Source organism: Hemitrygon akajei, chromosome 17 (genome assembly GCF_048418815.1).
Source record: "Hemitrygon akajei chromosome 17, sHemAka1.3, whole genome shotgun sequence".
Lineage (NCBI taxonomy): Eukaryota > Metazoa > Chordata > Chondrichthyes > Myliobatiformes > Dasyatidae > Hemitrygon > Hemitrygon akajei.
In genome coordinates this window covers 73,959,205-73,979,613 of record NC_133140.1, presented here as the reverse complement: position 1 = coordinate 73,979,613, position 20,409 = coordinate 73,959,205, and the positions used below count along the sequence as shown (strand labels likewise).

Here is a 20,409-nt window from a genome sequence, read left to right as displayed (position 1 = left end):
AATTTCTCCAGAATTTTGTTCCTTCATTACAAAATGTGTTCTATCAAGTGAAATGAGTCAACTAGAAGGAAATTTGATGGGACTGGATAAGGGATAAGATTAATACATCCATCTACAAAATATATGATGTACTACATATTAAAATAATTGTAAAAGTAAATTCAAGGCAATAATTCTTTTACTGATTTTAACCTCACAACAAATGAGAGAAAGAATAGTTATACATCATCACTAGATAATGGGATTAGCAATTGTCTTAAATAAAAACAGGACTACAAACGAAGTTTGCAGAACACCTTAAAGATGTCAACCAATCAAAAAAAAAGAGACTTCAGCTCAACATCTTCTTTCTGTGTTTAGTTTAATGTATTTTGAGGGGATTCACCGGAGTCTAATCGACAGATTATAAACCTCCTTCAAATTCAGATTGAGGGTCAGGACAAATGTAACCAAATGGAAGGATTTGTGTTCTCAGAGGTAATAAATTATGTTATTTCATTTAAAAGGAAAGCCACATCAGTTAGTCTAATAAAGCTGGTTATTATAAAAGTCACTCAAGCATGAAGCATAAACGGAGTTATTGTTGCCAGAATAGCAATGTTTTTATTTTAAACAAAACCAGAAATCGGAATCAGGTTTAATATCACCAACATATGTCGTGAAATTTGTTGACTTTATGGCAGCAGTGCAATGCAATATATCATAATAGAGAAAAACAAAATTACAGTAAATATATATATAGTTAAACTAAATAAGTAGTGCAAAAATAGAAATTAAAAAGTAGTAAAGTAGTATTTATGGGTTCAATGGCCATTCAGAATTCGGATAGCAGAAAGGAAGAAGCTGTTCTTGAGTTTCTGCCTTCTGTACCTTCTTCCTGGTGGTAGCAATGAGAATAAGGCATGACCAGGGTGATGGGGGTCCTTAATGCTGGATGCCATCTTTTTGAGGCATCGCTCCTTGAAGATGTCCTGAATACTATGGAGGCTAGTGCCCATGGGGGAGCTGACTATGTTTACAATTCTCTGCAGCTTACTTCAGTCCTGTGCAGTTGACCCCCCCCCCCCCCACCCTTACCAGACAGTATCAGTTAAGTAAAAGTTTTTGAATGCAACTTACAGGTCCCTAGCCTTGAAGGCTTCGGCAAACTGTTGGACACTTTGGAGGGAAGACAGGTCCAGAATCATGGCTTCTACTTTAGCTTTATGCTAAAATAAAACACAAATGGACAAGTTTACAAATCATGAAAAATAGCCAACCCTCATCCAAATATTGAAAAGCAGAGTACCTTATATGGGCTGGCCTCTATAACAAATTATTGGCAAAGTGCATTTTCAATGACAAGAAAAAAAACAACTAAAACAAGTGAAATGGCCCAAATTCACTCTACAGCTCATGAAATAAAGTGCTGATAACTCTGAGCTGTTGAGATGACAAGTTTGATGAAGCCGTTTGGCAGTTGTAAATTACAAGTTTTGTGTTTTCGCTGACTCCATTTATAAAGTTTTTTTGGGTAGGTAATTTACTCATTTCACACCACTCCAATCTTATCTTGAGACTACCAGTTGAGTTATTTGAGTTCAAGGCAATTTGCCAAAGTAATTCCAGCAATCTGAATTGTGAACTGCTGTGTAAATACACATCTGAAGTGTAACACAGCAGAAGGAAGCATGCACTTAGGAAAGTTAACACAAAACAAAACAACTACTCTTAAAAGCTTTTCTGAACCACAACATGCAATGCATTCTTCCTTAAATGGATTACATTATGGATGTTCATAAAAAGATGGTTCATAAAAAGTAGGGAGAACGGTGTTAAGAGTCCATAGTAGATGTAGTTTTATTCAACCACTGAGCACCTTTTTTATTCATAAATACTAGCATTTTCCATTGAGCCATAAAAATCTTTTTAACAAAGCTTTTCTTCAAAGGGAAAAAAATTATTTCTGTAAGTGAAAACTGATTTACATTCTTGCTAAAAGCTTTGTCATGGTTTTATCCTGTCATAAATCTTAAATCCATTATTAATGATCTTGTGGATGTAGAAACTATGCCCAGAGTACAATAGTAGTAGCTGGGTTAAAAATGTACATCCAAAAACACAAAGCTGTTATTTGGGATCACTTTCAAGAACTCTTCATCTCATATTCTCAATAGTCATTGTTTGTTTATGTGTTTGCTTATTTATTTATTTATCTATCTATTATTATTTTTCTTTTTGTATTTGCAGTTTGGTGTTTTGTTTACACATTGATTGATTGTCCATCCTGTTGGCTGTGGTCTTCCACTAATTCTATTATGTTTCTTGTAGTTGCTGTGAATACCCTCAAGAAAATGAATCTCAGAGTTGTATATGGTGACATACATGTATTTTGATAATAAATGTACTTTGAACTTTGATTCTTAGTTTCACGTAAACTATTGAGAAAGGGCAGAAAATGACAGATGAGAACAGAAATAATGATAATTTCAAAGTCAATCACAAAAAATAAAGATTATGTTGACCATTTCATTCCTACAAATAATTTAACACTGTTAAAAATATTTTGTTCCATCCATCTGAAATCCAAAACAAAAACAAACATCAGTGTCCAAAAATGGATAAAATGGTTAAAGTATGCAAACGTGTTTACTTTCTCTTAAGATTAAGGAGGTTTGGCATGCCAACAAATTCTCCACCAAAATATTCTACAAATGTAATGTTTAAAGCATCCTGACTTGTTGCAACATGGTCTAGTATGGCTGCTTGAATGTCCAGGAACACAAGAAGCTGCAGAATAGTGGACTAAGCCCAGGCTCATCCCTCCAACCATTGACAGTATCTACATGAAGTTCTACCTCAAGAAGGTAACGTCTAATCACCAATGACCCCACCATTCACACCATGCAATCTTACTTTTCACATGCAACTGCTTACATCAACAATACAGAAGTCAAAATAGGGTTGAGAGCTTCAAGTTCCTGAAATTAAACATCACCAATAGCTTGCCCTGGTCCAACTAAATGATGCCATGATCTAGAAAGCTCACCAGTGCCTCTACTTTCTCAGAAAGCTGAAGCAATTTGGTATTTTCCCCTTGACCCTCACCAATTTTTATTGATGCACCAGAGAAAGGATCTAATTAGGATAGATCATGTCTTGTAATGGCAAATGATCTGCACGTGCCCACAAGAAATCACAGAGAATTATAGCTACAGCTTGGCACACCACAACAACAGCCTCCCATCAATGGACTCTGTCTACACTTCTTGTTGCCTCAGTAGAGCAACCAGCATAATTAAAGACCTACCAACCCTAGGTTTGTTTTCCATGTTAATGCTGTGTTTCTGATGCCAGGTGCCTGTGATGCTGCTGCAAGTAAGTTTTTCATTGCATCTGTGTATCCATGTACTTGTAAATTACAATTAACTTCAACTGTTGCAAATAGGTGGGCAACTATGCCATACAGTCTTTCGAGCCTGTTCTGCAATTCATTCAAACCTACATCTTTGCCATTACCCGACCACTCCCCATACCCATTTCTTCCCTTGAATGACAGACAAACCTACAGAGTTGAGTGGCTTACTCCTGTATTATCTTTTTTACATTCGTGCAGTAAAGAAGGTTGACAAGAAATTTAGGGTGGTATGCTAAATCAGGTCAGACTTAAACAGAACAACATAGAGAAAAATTGTTCACTTTAACAGGTTTCTCAAAAACAGGGGTGACATCGCTAACTGAAGGGCAGAAGAGACAAGAGGATTCAAGAAAACTTATTTTTATGCAAGTTACAGTCTGGCGCTCCTGCCTCTAATAGTGAAATTGAGAGAAATTGACTTTCATGGCTGTAAGAAAATGAATGGTTTGTCTTACAAGGAGTGACCATGGACTTTATGGTCTGAATGGTATCCTTCTGTGCCGTGAAGATTCAGATTCTAGACCCTGTAGTCCAGGAGTTCCCAACTAGGGATCCATAGACTCCTCAGTTAATGGTTGGGGTCCATGGCATAAAAAAGGTTGAGAACCCAGTCTCTAATCAGAAGAAATCCATCAATCAAAAGACAGCAATCATTACAACTTCCATTATTTTAAGGATAAGCAGCTCCTAATGAATAACAAAATAATTTCATGTCATCTTAGGAAGGTGTTAAGATCCTAGAGAAAGTGAAGAAGAAATTTATGAGCACACAACTGGAGCTAGAAGTCTTCAGATTTAAAATTAAACTACATAAGGAGAGATTGCTCTCCCTGGAGCAAAGAATTACAACTCAAGGAAGCAACAATCTTAAACATTTTAAAAGCTGGTGAAACATTTTAGACTGTGTGCCCTGGGCAGCAAAAATATTACTGATATGATTGACCAGCATTGATTTCAGTTATTCTGTTAAAAAGAATAATATAAAATTTCTCATCAAAATAAGTTTTACATTTAGGGTGATGTTCAGCTAAAATAATTTCTTTTTTGACATTAACTCTTCGAGATGTGCATTGCGATCCGTGTCAAGAGGAATTATCTTTGACAAGTTTGCAAACTTACCAGATGCAATTAATTACTCTACAGTGCAGTCAAAAAATCTTTTACATAGTCAGCATGGTAATTTATACCTCATAAACAGCTGAAAATAGCATTATCAAACAGGACAAAGTAAAGCATTTCTATCAATCTTTAACTTGGAGGTAATCCCGCTTAACTGAGTCAATGAAAGAAGCTGTGTTTAATGAGTCAATGAAAGAATGCCTTCAACAAAGTAAAATATCCCAAGGGTGACGAGAGTGATTGGTGGTGGACAATTAAGCAGGCAATGGAAGGAGGCGACTCCAAGGCCATCTCCGCTCTCCACAAAGACAGGAGCCAACAGGTGAATGCTAAGTACAAGGCTGAAGCATTTGTAACCACGTTCAACAGAAGTATCCAGTGGATTATCCAAGATGGCTTCTTCTCAAGATCATGACCATCATAAAAGTCAGCAAAATCAATTAAATCCATGTTCAAATATCCAGGAACACTAGAAACCTCCACAGAGCCAGACAACATGTAGTAATGGAATGGCTACTGCACGGAAGGAGATCTTTTGGCCTTTCAACACCACAACAACTTTCCACCCACTCGTCAACTCTTTCTCCATAGCCATGTAAGACTTCCCTCACCATTTTTTTTTTCAAATTTCCTCTTCAAGGACACAATAGAAGCCTGCCTCCAACATATCCACAGGCAAAGCATTTCAGATTCCAAAGGCATCTTGTGTATTGAAGCTTTTCTTCAAGTCACTACTAATTCTTTCTCTTTTTATTTTAAGCCTGCAGTTTCTAGTCCTCCACCAAAGGGAACTGCACTCCATTATCCACCCTGCCCAGACTCATCATTTTCTATACTTCCATCAAATCTCCCCTCAGTTTTCCTTTCTCCAAACGACCAAGGCCTCTCCTATATATCTATGTAACTGTTTCCTTAGCCTAAAAACATACTTATAAATGTTCCTGCAACTCTTTCATAGCAGACTCCATTTCTTTTGCCTCATCTCAGATGTTTCTAATCAAATGTTCATCTGTACCATCCAAATCCCATTTACACCATGGGCTTCAATGCTGCTGGTAAACTAGTCCAGCACCTTATCGAAAGGCTTCTGGACAAAAGTCAATATAAACTATATCAGATTTTATCACTTTCATCGGATTTATCCACTACTTCAGCAACTCTAGCAGTCTGCATTGACTGTGATGCTGATGTTAGTACATTGGGGCACTCCAAAACCAAATAACCACCAGCCAGGCTGTTCCAGCCTCATCACAACATTGACAATAATCCAATGGTGTGAAAATTGCCCTAGATTGCTTTGTCATAAAAATAATCAGTCAACACTTAACCAGCCATTTGACAGAAGGAGCTGTTGACATTATTATTAAGGGATGCTCACAGTCCAGTATCACAGCATGGATCAAAAATTAGACCAAGGAGCAGAAAAGTGGGATGGCACAGTAGTGAAGTGGTTGACGTAACACTATCACAGCGCCAGCGATCAGCGTTCATTTCCGCCACTGTTAGTGTGTTCCTCCCGTGACTGCATGTGTTTTCTCCAGATGTTCTGGTTTGCTCCCGTATCCCGAAGACATACAGTATGGGTGAGGGTTAGTAAGTTGTGGACATGCTATATCAGTGCCAGAAGCATTGGGACACTTGCAGGCTGTGGGCTATGTTGGCCGTTGATGCAAATGACTCATTTCACAGTATGTTTCAATGTACATGTGACAAATAAAACTAATCTTAAATCTTAATTTTGTGTGGAAGGAGTGCCTGAACCATAGATCAAGACTATATTTAGCCCACACCACATCATGACCATTAAAAAAATTAGCCAAGAATATACCTCCAAATAAATACTGGGCTATCAAATGCATAAATAAAACATAGTTACTGAGGGAAAATATTACTCGAATAAAATGTTCCTTCTTCCTATTGTATGTCAGTATTTTTCAACTCCACTGCTTTTATCACATTCCATTGAGTATTGCTTCAACGGAGGAAATTTGCAAATACAGGGAGCGTCTATGCAAGAGGTTAATTAACACAATTTAATAGCTCTAATTAAACATGCCAACATAAAAATTATACTCACTTTCCTGTTTACTGCATTTAATTCTAGTTATTTAACTTTTAAATCATAATTAAAACACACATCAGATGAAAATTAAACCCATCACATTCTGAAATCTCGGCAGCAAAACATTATTCTGTAGATATATATACGGGAATAACGTCTGAAACTGTCAACCAGGCAGAGGGTCCATTTCTCTGTTAGTTTCACGTTACACAAATTTTATGGTATTCAATAAAGTCAAGAACTGTTTAACAATGAGCCATGACAAGTCAGACTAGTCCCCAGTGAGGTATGCAAAGCACAACAAAGATACTAATCAGTAATTGGTTTATCATTGTCACATGTACAGTGAAAAGCTTTTATTTGCTTGCATTCAGATAGATCATTCCGGAAATAAGTTTTGGGGAGGTACAAAAGTGAAAAGAAACTGAATGCAGAATATACTGTAACAGGTAGAGAGAAAGTGCAGAGAAAGACAGATAAAGTTCAAGGGCCATCATGACATATATTGAGAGATCAAGAATACAATGTACCACATACTACAATCATGTACACTTCAGTATAAGAGTCACCATCCCTTGATGCTGGTGTTGACATGACTAGCCTGCTACAGATGAGCTTACAGTGACAAAAGCATTCTATCTTAATTAAATACCAAGGGTTGCCATCTTGCAAACAGGAGCTACTCTACATACCCAAAGGGCTGAATGAACTCATCAGGTCAGGCTGCATCTATGGAAATGAATAAACAGTTGACATTTCAGGCCAAGTCCCTTCTTCAGGACTTCTGCCTGACCTGCTGAATTCCTCCAGCATTTTGTGTGCTGCTTTGGATTTCCAGCATCTGCAGACTTTCTCATGTTTGTGAGATACTCTTCACCTATTTGTTTAAACTTCCCCTCTTCACGGAACATAAAATTTTTTCAAATTTAGCTAAAATCGACAACCAACTTCTCTCCAATGTCAAAAGAGATAACAATTTAGCATCTGATAATTGAAAATGATAGTCTTGATTACAAACACAAGCTAATTTAATAAACCTCTTTCCTTGAAATTAACCCATAATTGGTAGAATTAAATTCACAATGTAGTGACTGCACATATACTCTGCCTGTGAGATTCATTTAAAACTGGTACTGCCACCATCCTTGTTCTACTAACTAGATTCCACACCACCAGGTTCAGGAACAATTATCACTCACCAACCATCAGACTCCTGAACCAGAGTGGATAACTTCCCTCACCTTAAGTGGATAACTTCGTTCCACAACCTACCGACTCAATTTCAAGGACTCTTTCATATGTGTATATATATATATATACCTAAAAATTTTGCACAGTACTGTAGATGAAATAATCTGCAGCACTAGTAGAAAAGGGATTGGAGAGCAACCAACTCATCTGTCTTTCCATTTCCAAATACAAACTCCATGATGACCTTCCGAGCTGTAATTTTCCACGATTCTGGCTAGTACCAATTGCCAAACATGAGGGGCTTACCATAGAATGAGCAAATCAAAAAGCAAATTGCTGCAGAATCAGGACCTGTCACTTTAATCCACTCTGACCCTGACCCCTCTACCTCCTATCTCCCCATACTGTTTCTACAAAGACCAACGTCTCTCTGATGTTTCCTGCTTCCTCCCTTCTCCTTTCCCCTTTTTCAAACCATGATTCCCCTCCGCCTGCCTAGGGAAAAACACTTCACCTTCAGACTGAGCCTATTTCAGCCTTTTAGACTTAACATTGAGTTTGGATTAACAAGAATGTAAATCTTTGCTTTCCACAGTTCCAGTGTACACTATTTCTTCCCATTCTTTGTTCCCTGCGCTTTCTTGCAGGTAATTTCACATTGATTTGCATTTTCCAATTCACACTGCTTACAGATCCACCTTTTGTTATTTACTAAATAGCTTCAGCGCCCCCTCTTGCCGAGCTTTGGCTTAATCTCTCCCGTCCATTCCCATCACATACATCCTTTGTATAACAAAAACATATTTCACATTTAACCTTTTTGCCAATTCTGATGAAAGGTCATTTGCCTGAGCACAGAATTCTCTTCCTCTCTGTAGATGCTGCCTGACCTGATGAGCATTTACAACATTTTCTGCTTTATTAGACGCACAGATGGTGATAAAGCGAGGTCACTCAATTCCTTAACCCACTTACTTTATCAAAGGCGATAAGAGTACCAGCTTGCTCAAGGTAGTTTGTTTCTCTGAAGTTCAGCATGCAGCTAAGTGAACAATAAATAACCTCGCTCAGTTCAAGCCACCATCTAGAATTCACAACATCTGTCAGCTTAAAAAATATGCAGCATTTTTACATGCTGTTTTCAGTTTCCTTGGTAGTATTCGTTGACTTAAAAAAATAAATCTCATCAGTTAGCCACACTGCCAAAAACCTAATCTTCTGATAAAGCTAGAAGTCATGGCCTAGTCTTGCTTCCTGGCAATGCAGTCATGTGCTATAACTGCACACAACATTAATCCTCGCACGCTAACAGATGCTGGCAGGATTTTAGGTCGAAATGTATTTATAAAATGACAAATTATGTTTTGTGTTGTATGTAGACAGCAATAGAGCCCACAAATAAGCAGATAAATGTCAACTACACTTTACCGCAAACAGTTTATTTTTATTATGGTATAACCATAAATGTTCTTCAAGCTGGACTGCAGATTTATTTAGTGTAGGAAGAAAACAAGATTACATTTGACATAAAGCAATATGTGCCATATCAGTGGTGTTCTGGGCAGCATGCCCTCCTGGGAACCACTGATGCAGTGCTAGACTAACAGAGCTGATGTCTGCTACAATATACGCCAAACTATATTTTCCGTTAGACCAAAAATATATACATTAAATTAATACAGACCTGATTAACCCCAAAAGCCAACAATTTGCTCCACTAAATTATGTAAAATGTACTATAAACTAAAACAATCATTACCCAAATACAGAGGGTGATCTCGTAGAGACCAATAGCAAATGACCTGTCATTTATCACAAAGCAATCTGCGCTCATGCATGAAAATGACTACAATATCTGACAGTGCAAGACCAGAGTATAGATAAACAGTATTTAGCCCAGCTATCAACTTCATTTGTTACTACTGCCACAAATGTTTGTTGTCATATCAATCTATTAAACATGCTCTTAACCCCAATTTACAGCTTTAAACTTAAAATAGGAAGCAATTTGTTTATTCCTAAAGATAATTCACCTCCATTTTAGATTCATTCCAATTAAATACTCCGCTACATTATAATAATTCCTTAACCCATTCACAAGCTATTACAGAAAAGGTAGATAGTTTTACATAGACTCATAGAGCACTACAGCACAGAACCAGGCCCTTTGGCCCATCTAGTCCATGCCGAACTATTATTGTGCTTAGTCCCATCGATCCATATATGGACCATAGCCCTTCATATGCCTCCCATCCATGTATTTATCCAAACTTTTCTTAAATGCTGAAATCAACCCCGCATCTACCAATTCCACTGGCAGCTCATTCCACACTCATACCACCTTTGGAGTGAAGAAATTCATTAGGTTTCAGCAGGCACATTTAATGTCAGAGAAATGTATACAATATATGTCCTGAAATTATATTTCTTTGCAAACATCCACGAAAACAGAGGAGTACCCCAAAGAATGAATGAAAGTTAAATGTTAGAACCCCAAAGCCCCCCCAACTCCGCCCTCCCATGCAAAGCAGCAGCAACAATCCCCCTCCCCCACCAGCAAAAAGCATCTGCAACCTCCACTGAGCACTCAAGTGTGCAGCAAGCATCAATAAAGACAGACTTGCAGTACCCCAAAGACTACTTGTTCACCCAGTAATTTGACATGCCACAGGGTCTCTCTCTCCTTAATAAGGGAAAAGTGGTGTCCCTGTTTCACCTCTTACTGCCCCTTATGTTCCCCTTAAGCATTGCCCCTTTCACCCTTAACCCATGACCTCTAGTTCTACTCTCATTCCACCTTAGTGGAAAGAAACCCTGCTTACATTTACCCTTTCCTTCCCCCATCATAACTTTGTATACGTCTATCAAATCTTCCCTCATTCTCCTACACTCCAGCAAATAAAGTCTAAACTTATTCAACATTTCCCTATAAATTCAGGTCCTCAAGGCCCAGCAACATTCTTGTAAATTTTCTCTGTACACTTAGTCTTATTGATATATCTAAAGCTAAATATGCATCTAAACCCATTTTAGTTTGTTATAAGATTTTTCGTAAGCTTTCCACATTAAACTAAATCTTCAACAAAAATTCAAAGTGAATTTATCAAAGTATGTATATGTCACAGTATATTGCCCTGAGATTCATTTCCCTGAAGACATTCTCAGTAGAACAAAGAAATACAATAGAATCAATGAAAATCTACACTCAAAGGCCAACAAACAACCAATTACCATTCAGTACATATTCATAGTAAATTTTATTACAGGTATCTTAAAAGCAAAATAGCACAGATGGTGAAAATTTTGAGCAAAAGCAGAAAATTCAAAAACCACAGTAGATCAGACAACATTGATAGAGAGAGAAACAGTTAACTTTTTATTTGTACAGCTTTCATCAGTTCTTGTGAAAGGTTATCACTCTGGAATATAAACTGTCTCCAGTGACAGTGTATGACCCATTCAGTCTTTTTTAGTTTTTGACTTAATATCTACAAATATACTAAAATCTGAAGATACCAGTATCATGAACTACAAAATCAAGGGATACTTAAGTATAGTTGGTAAAAGTAAGTAGATGAAAATTATAACTTTCATTTGTGTGGCACTTTATTAGTAAAATGTCTCATAGCAGAGCTGCCAAAGCAACATTTGACACTGATTATCCACTGATCCCTGTAACAATGCTCCATTGATGTTTTCCACTTGAACAGCGGCTTCCTTTGTGGTCTGGTACTGTGGTACTGCCTGAGATGTTTTTCATTGCTTAACCTGTAACATCATGGTAATAAAATGAGCTAATGTTAATTTTAATACCATGATGTGTGGAACCTATTGACAGATGCAGACTACCTTATGGTCTTGAGTTCCTCATAAACATCTACCTCTAACATTTATTTCTTCTTTAAGGCTCCCTTCAACACATGCTGTCTACACTGTTACCTCACAAACACGAGAAAATCTGCAGATGCTGGAAATACAAATAAACACACACAAAATGCTGTAAGAACTCAGCAAGCCAGGCAGCATCTATGGAAAAGAGTAAACAGTCTATGTTTCAGGCTGAGGCCCTCCTTCAGGACTGAGAAGTAAGGGGGAAGATGCCAGATTAAAAAGATGGTTGGGGGGGGGGGGGGGAGGAGGCTAGCTGAAAGATGATAGGTGAAGCCAGGTGGGTGGAAAAGGTCAAAGGCTGAATAATGAAGAATCTGATAGGAGAGGAGAGTGGACACTAGGAGAAATAGGAGAAAGGGAAGGAAGAGGGGACCTAAAAGCAAGGAGGGTAGGACCCAGGTGGTCCTATTTTGTAGCTCTGTGTCATTTTTCTTTGGCAGTTCTCCTGCACAAAGTAATGCCATCATTTAATTATTTCAATGGCTTCCATCTCACTTTTAACAAATGTATTTTTAATGAAATATTCCTTTGTTCCTTCAGATATTTCATGATTATTTTATATAACATTCTCTATGTTTCCTTATCTCACTGAACCCTTTTTCCTCATGGTCTCCATTATTACATTATTTTACTTATAATCCTAAAACTTTTCTTCCTTCTTTTTAAATTGAATATCTATTTTCTGCATATTAGAAAAATTTGTAACACGAGCTTCCTGAGTGTAGCGGCATCTCAAACCAATCCATGCCACTACTAGAGACCAAGTTATATTGTTTGATGCGCTCTCTTATCAAACCAATAATAATGTCCAAAAAAGTCAAAGAAATGTATTTGATCCTTTATTAGCAACTAGCAAATATACAATTTTGAAGCAATGAAACTTACAGAACTAAATCTCATGATATTAAATGTACTTCAGCTGACTTTAGTGAAGTCGCATTAAATCATTTCAAATATAATTAAGCTCAGCAAAAGATATCACACCCAGTGGTCCCCAGCTCTAAACTACCTAGAACAAAGTACAATTATGTAACTTAACCCTTCGCTTTTGCTGAACCCCCACCCATGTGACAAGCTACCATAATATACGCACAACACAGAACACAATGCAGACAGAAAACAAGTGCATGGCTCCTACAATGAGCATAGGAAATACTGAATAACCGTTTACTCAAATTTCTCTACAGAACACCTGAAGAACACGTCAATTCAAAGTTTACAAGTCTTTAAGATCTCTTGTTTGAAAACCAGTTGGTTCATAAGGACAGAAATCTGCTGACAAAAGGAGAATGAGGGGAGATTTGATAAGGGTATATAAAAGTATGAGGGGTACAGATTGGGTAAATACATGCAGGCTTTTTCCCCTCAGGTTGGGCAAAATTAGAACTAGAAGTCATAGGTTTAGGGGAAAAGGTGAAATATTTCAGGGGAATCTGAGGAAGAACATCTTGAGTCAGAAAGTGGCACTAGTGTGGAACGAGCTGCCTGTGGAGGTGGTGGATGCAGGTTCAATTGAAATATTGAAGGGAAGTTCGGATAAGTATATGAATGTGAGGGGTTTGGAGGATTATGGTCTGGGTATAGATTGATGGGATGAAGCAGTAAAACAGGTCAGCAGGAACTGTATGACTCTAAAATAATTTAATGTATCCACAATCTTCGTTGTAAATAACAAAGGTATTTGTTAGATACATCTGTTTGCCGTCAAGATGCATCTTAAACACACAAATGGATGATTACAGAAAAATATTAACAAGCCCCTCAGTCCTTGCCACTTAATATGATCATAACATTTACACTGGAACTCTTCTTCTGTGCCAGTTCCCTTCAGCCCTTAATTCTTCAATCTTTCAAATATTTTATCTATCTCCATCTCAAATAATTCTAGCAATCTGGCCTTCACCACTTTCAGGAATTTAGAATTCCAGAGATTCGCTACCGTCTGAGAGAAGAAATTTCAAAACAGCACAATTTTAAATGATTGCCCTCCTACTCTATAGTATGAACCTTTGTTCATGACTCTCTCAGTCATGGATGAAAGATTACAACATAGTTATTAACGCTATTTTTACCAATCATCACCACAAAGATTAATGAGTTGTTACTGCACCAGCAAATTTTTTAAAATTTATTGTTCATTTAATAATAGTCAACTCGTTTTGATTTAATTCACTACAATAGCTCATAGTTCATTTAAGTATTGTAGTATGAGGTGCTGTTTCCTCAAAAACATGACAGTAAAGGATGTGCTGAGATAATAACAAAGAGTTTAATGCACATGCTTTTATTAGTGTGTAAATCGTCTGGAAATTTGTGGCAAGAAAAAGAATTCTGAGTTGCCATTAAACTCATAAGAAAGGATCAACCACCTCAAGTTAAGAAACTGTTATCCAGTATTTGTGTTCTTGAAATGATTTAAACTCATGAAATGATGTAAGCCCACAACGGAATGCTGGGGTCAGTACTTAACGTAGTAGCTATTTTAATGAGTCAACTACTCATGCACATCTACCCAACCTGTCTGATCCAGGAAAGGTAACAATTTCAAGTGTGGAGTTTCATTACTATGGGTCGCAAACTGTCCGGAACACACATTTATTTTTCAAGTATTTAACTTTTTTTTTACTTTCTCTTTCTCTCTCTTTCAATCTTTCTTTCCATTTCTCTTTCTCATCTAATTTAGCTCCAGCTTTGCTTTTCTACCTTATAGTATCTTTCATGATCCTTAAAGAGACAGACTGTTGGCCCGGTGTTTAAGAACCAGAGGTCAGGCATCTTCAGGCCAAGACCCTTCATCAAGACTGGAACAGAAGGAGAAAGAAGCCAGAATAAGAAGATGGGGTGAAGGAAAGAGTACAAGCTTGCATCTTATTCTGGCTTCTTCTCTCTTCCTTTCCAGTCCCGATGAAGGGTCTCGGCCTGAAATGTCAACTCTTTATTCCTTTCTATAGATGCTGCCTGACCCAGCTGAATTCCTCCAGCACTTTCTGAGTGTTGCTCAAGATCTAAAGCATCTGTGACTTTTCTTTGTGTTTAAGAACCAATGCTGTACTCCATCTTCCAGCTATCTAGAGTAGAAAACATTGGAAACATTTCAAACCTGAAGGGCAAAAAGAGAACTCTAACCAAAGAGCAGGCCAAAGATGCCTTACTCCTGCAAACTCAGGGTGAAGGTTAGTGTTTCTTTCAACAGTCTTTGTGCAATTACTTACCTCCCTCAGGATAGTTACCAAGGCTGAGAGAGTTCATAACTGCAAATTGCAAGTGATACACCAGTGGATATGTCACCTACACTATTGCCCTTCAACTATTTGTATTTATCGAAAGTCTGCTTCGAACTAATTACGTACATCTGCTAAAAGAAAACACACACACACACACACACACACACACACACACACACACACACACACACACAAATGTGGTAAGTGAATTTGTTTCAGAAGCTGGAATATATAAAGGTGCCTTGGAGACACACATTCCCACTGAATTAAATAATACAAGAAATATACAGTTTGTTAAACCTACCTTATTTCATCAAGAGGTATACAGTTCCATGAAAGAGTAATCTGCAAAATGTGTTGATGTATGTTTCCTGTTTCTGCAATATGTGTGGGACAAAATGTACAAACTGCTTTGCCAAACTATGGTCCTCCTTAGAAATCTCATCGCCCAGCTATATAATCAGTACTGAGTCCGTGACCTAAATGTATCTGAGCAGTAAACATGTCCATGTTAATTAACAATATGACAGGTAATTTATGTTGATCTGCCTGCCGGATTCTCACCAAAACACCTGGATTGTTAAGGAGGTGGTGGTTCAAGGTGTCCTGAAATATAGAGTCAGATCTAGGTATAATTAACTACACAAATACAAATCCTTACATTCTTTCTTAAAAATAAACTTAAAGATTTCCTTTTAAGTACACATGGACTAAGAAGCCTGGATAAGTGTTTGGGGCAAGTGCTTGTGGGAAGTGGTTAGGTTCTGCAAGTTATTCAATTATAGTTACAGGGAGAGCAGAGTGAATGGTAAATCTTTGAAAGTCTGCAGCAGAATACAAGCTATAAAACATAGTTGAAGTTTCAGTTCAAGTTCTTTGTCATCTGTCTGTACATATATACGACCAAACAAAACATTCATCCAGACCACAGTGCACCCACAGAACATCTAACATACAAAAAGCACATAAACCAAAATATTACCATAAAAAAGTTAATAAAAGATATTTCAAAATGCACGCAGCAAAGAGTAAACAGTAAAGTATACAGCGTTCAGCCACTGACTTAATGACGAGGCCTCGGTGGTGGCAGGGTATTCATTAGTCTCACAGCCTAAGCAAAGGAGCTGTTCCTCATTCTGGCAATCCTTCATGACCAAGCAGTGCAACAATACAGTGCAGCACAGAAGCAGACCTTTCAGCTCATGTCTGAGCCTAACATAATGCCAAATTGAGGTAGATCTCTTTTGCCTGCACCTAATCTCTATCCCTCCATTCCCTGTACATTTATATGTCAATCTAATAGCCTCCTAAACAATATTATTGTAGCTGCTTCAGCACCACCCAGAAGGAGGTAACTGCTTTTCCCCAGTGTAGGCAAGTTCAAAACTGGGCTCACAAGTATGAATAGGGCAACAGGGGTAAGATTTAAAAGGAACCTGGCGGGAGACATTTTCACCCAGAAGACAATCAATAAGTGTAAATAAATGAGCTGCCAGTGATTAAGCAGGTGTAACAGTATCATTTAAAAAGCACTTGAATAGGTATGTATGTGCAGGGATGGGAGTTTAGAGGGATATGTTCCAAAAGCAAGAAATTGTGTCTGCCTGGGTGGACAATGCTGTCAGTACAGACTGGTTGGACTGAAAGGCCCATATAAGACCATAAGATATAGGAACAGAATTATGCCATTTGGCCCATCAAGCCTACTCCAGCAATTCATCATGGCTGATCCATTTCCCTCTCAGCCCCAATCTCCTGCCTTCCCCATATCCCTTCATGCCCTGGCTAATCAAAGAATCCATCAACCTCTGTCTTAAATATAGAACATAGAATAGTACAGCACATTACAGGCCCTTCGGCACACAATGTTGTGCCGACCCTCAAACCCTGCCTCCCATATAACTCCCATATACCCAATCACTTGGCCTTCACAGCTGCCCGTGGCAACGAATTCCATAGATTCACCATTCTCTGGCTGAAGAAATTCCTCATCTCGGTTCTAAGGAATGTGCCTCTATTCTGAGGCTGTGTCGTCTGGTCATAGACTCCCTCAACATAGGAAACATCCTCTCCACATTCACTCTATCAAAGCCTTTCAACATTCAATCAGCTTCAATGAGACTCCTCACCCCCCCCCCCCCAACAATTCCTTTGAATTGCAGTAGAGTACAGGACCAGAGCCATTAAATGCTCCTCATATGATAAGCCTTTCAATACCAGAATCATTTTTCTGAACCTCCTTTGAACCCTCTCCTATGTCAGCACTTCCCTTCTTAAATAAGGAGCCCAAAATGGCTTAAAATACTCCAAGCGAAGCCTCATCAGTGCCTTATAAAGCCTCAACATTACATCCTTACTTTTATATTCTAGTTCTCTTGAAATGAATGCTAACATCACATTTGCCTCCTCACCACTGACTCAACTTGCAAATTAATCTTTAGGGAATCTTGCATGGAGGATTCCCAAGTCCCTTTACACTTCAAAATTTTTAAATTTTCCCTCCATTTATAAAATAGTCTATGCTTTTATTTCTTCTACCAAAGTGCATATCCATAAACTCACCACTGTATACCATCTACCACTTCTTTGCCCATTCTCCTAATCTAAGTCCTTCTGTAACCTCTCTACTTCCTCAAAACTACTTGCCCCTCAACCTAGCTCCATATCAAATGCTGCATATCCATGCTGCATTACTCTAAGATGACCGAGCAGCTTGTTCCAAGCATCTACCGTTCTGAGTGTGAAAAATAAACTTGCTCCAAACAACAACTCCTTTAAACTTTCCCCCTTTCATTTAAATACCTGTCCTCTATTATTTCAGATTCAAATTCACACACACACACACATATAAATATCACACATACATCAAAGCATACTGGGAAATACGTTGTTTCTACGATGCCAACAGAGCATGTCCACCATATTCACAGAACAACAGCAACAAAACAACAGATCAACAAACCCCATTTCCTCCCTGTGGTAAACTATGTATACCTGTCTGGACATGACCCTCTGCTGACTGCTCCTGTGGCTCCTCCCACAGACCCCTGTATAAAGGTGATTGGAGGCACTGCTCCCCCCTCAGTCTCCGAGATGCTGTGCTCCGTTTTGCTGCTAATAAAAGCCTATTGTTCGCCTCCTGTCTCCGAGAGTTATTGATGGTGCATCAATTTTAGCCCTACACAGACTCCACACGACACTCCCATACCGGGCGCCACTCACACGCATGAGGGATTACTGACGCCTAACGGGCTGGCAACTCAAGTCAGGGTGGAGCCAGCACAACCACCGTCACCGGTGCAATCACCACCGGTGCTACGTAGATCGCAGCAACAGACTCGACCGCCTGATAGATTTAACCTGTAAATATACTTGTAAGAAACTTCGCCCCGTGGGGACTCTCTTTTAAAACAAAGGGGGGGGGGGGGTGAATGTGGTAAACTATGTGTATACCTGTCTGAACACGCCCCTCTGCTGACTGCTCCTGTGGCTCCTCCCACAGACCCCTGTATAAAGGCGATTGGAGGCACTGCTCCACCCTCAGTCTCCGAGATGCTGTGCTCCGTTTTGCTGCTAATAAAAGCCTATCGTTCGCCTCCCATCTCTGAGAGTTATTGATGGTGCATCACTCCCTCCCACTCACCCATACAAACAGCCAATATACTGCAGTGCTGTGCAGAAGTCTGAGGCACATACATATTGCTAGGGTACCTAAGACTTTTGCACAGCAAATGTTTATCAATATTAATAAAACTTAAGACTCACAGATATTGCTGTTTCAAGGGCAAATTAAGAGAGGATGGAGATGGATGTCTTTCCATCATGCACTTCAAATCAAATCAAATCAAATCAAAATTAACTGACACGGGAAATGTGAAAAAACAGCTTTCTGTACTGTGCAAATGTCTTCGGCACACTAGCTATATATATGTGTCTAAGACTTTTGCACAGCACTGTATATATTTGATATTATATTATAAATCTGACATTTCTACCCTGGGAAAAAAGATTCTATCTGCCTTATCTATGTCTCTCATAGTTTTATGAGCTTCTTTCAAATATTTCTTTCTTATTCATCATCTTCTTGCCTTCATCTTAGAGTACTGTTCCAGCTCACAGCCTTCTGATAACTTGCCTTCCTTGCCCTCCTCATGTCCAATATTAAGTTTTAATAAAGACAATAACATACATTTTGGAAGAACTTTACAACACTTTCTCCCCACTACATGATGCATTTAGTCTCTCAATAAAAGATAAATATCAAGGCACAGGGATGTATGCAATTTTGCACATCAGCATCATCATGGCTCATGTTTATCTGCAAACTAAAATCATCCATTAAGAGCTATGCTCTGGTACTTCCTTTTGCATTTATCATTTAGCACCTCCCAGGTCATGTCCCATCAGAGAATAGGTACAGGAGCCTAAAGGCACACACTTAATGCTTTAGAAACAGCTTCTTTCCATCCACTATCAGATTTCTGAATGGTCCATGAACACTATCTCACTACTTTGCTCTCTTTTTCCACTACTTATTTTTTTTTTTATTTCTATCTGTAACTTATAGCATTTTCTATGTACAGCTTTATACTGCTGCTGTAAAAACAACAAAGACAATTACTGGTTAATTCCAACAAAGAATTCCTCCAAAGGAGCACAATCTTGGACATTACATTTTTGTTATAAATTCACAGCTCCATTATTTTGTAACTGTTTATTATTGACAGAGAAATCCACCTGTACGACTTCAAAAAGAAATGAGTGCATAGCTTGAGAGCTGGTTTTGTCATACTAAATAAATGATGAATGGATATTTTACCTCTACTACATTAAGTTGCTGGTATTATTGATCAGATTTATTAAAATAAAAAACAAGTTTACCCAAAGTATTCACGCATAATGTATAGTACTTTATGCCAAATAAATTCAAAATTACAAAAAATGGATCAATAATAATGGAAAACTTATTTTGCCAAGTGAATAATTATGTTAACTAATTGAACAAACAAATAACTGTGATTCAACCTTTATGCAATGTCTGCAGGAAAATGCATTCCAGTCACTGTTTGACACATGACCTAGTAATATGACAGAAACAGGAACTCTCAGCAAATGTGCATGTCATGGATACAATGCTGTGAAACAGCAGTTTGGAAAGGCAACGTACTGTGCACCTTGAAAGTTTTTGTTCTTACGTACAAAAGACATTCTTCTAGAAAGATCTAAGGAAATGCATGGTATAGACATTGCCTGCTTAAGTTTGGGCCAGGAGTAATTCAAACAATTGGAAGCTGAAAGAAAAGAACTGAGCTCAAGCTGAAAGCTCAAGGACATGGGAATGACAACAAAAATGGATGTTTCTGGTTTGAAGCTAATGGACAAACAACAATTATGGCTCGGCATGAAGTATCATGTTAAGTTATGCTGAACACTTGGAAACATTTTGTGAGGTTCAAGGAAGAGAGCTTTGGATCTCATCCAATCTTAAAAGGTGCTAAGAGCTTTCTAATAGATTAAAATCCTAT

General features: G+C 38.2%; 1 protein-coding gene across 1 annotated transcript in view; it reads right to left on the bottom strand.

Moving 5' to 3' along the window:
- wwox (WW domain containing oxidoreductase) overlaps positions 1-20,409 on the bottom strand; it is a 1,114,422-nt gene that overhangs the window by 804,507 nt on the left and 289,506 nt on the right. Inside the window, exon 6 of the mRNA XM_073070392.1 lies at positions 1,120-1,208. Coding sequence (XP_072926493.1) covers positions 1,120-1,208 — 89 coding nt within the window. The remainder of the gene's footprint in view (positions 1-1,119; positions 1,209-20,409) is intronic.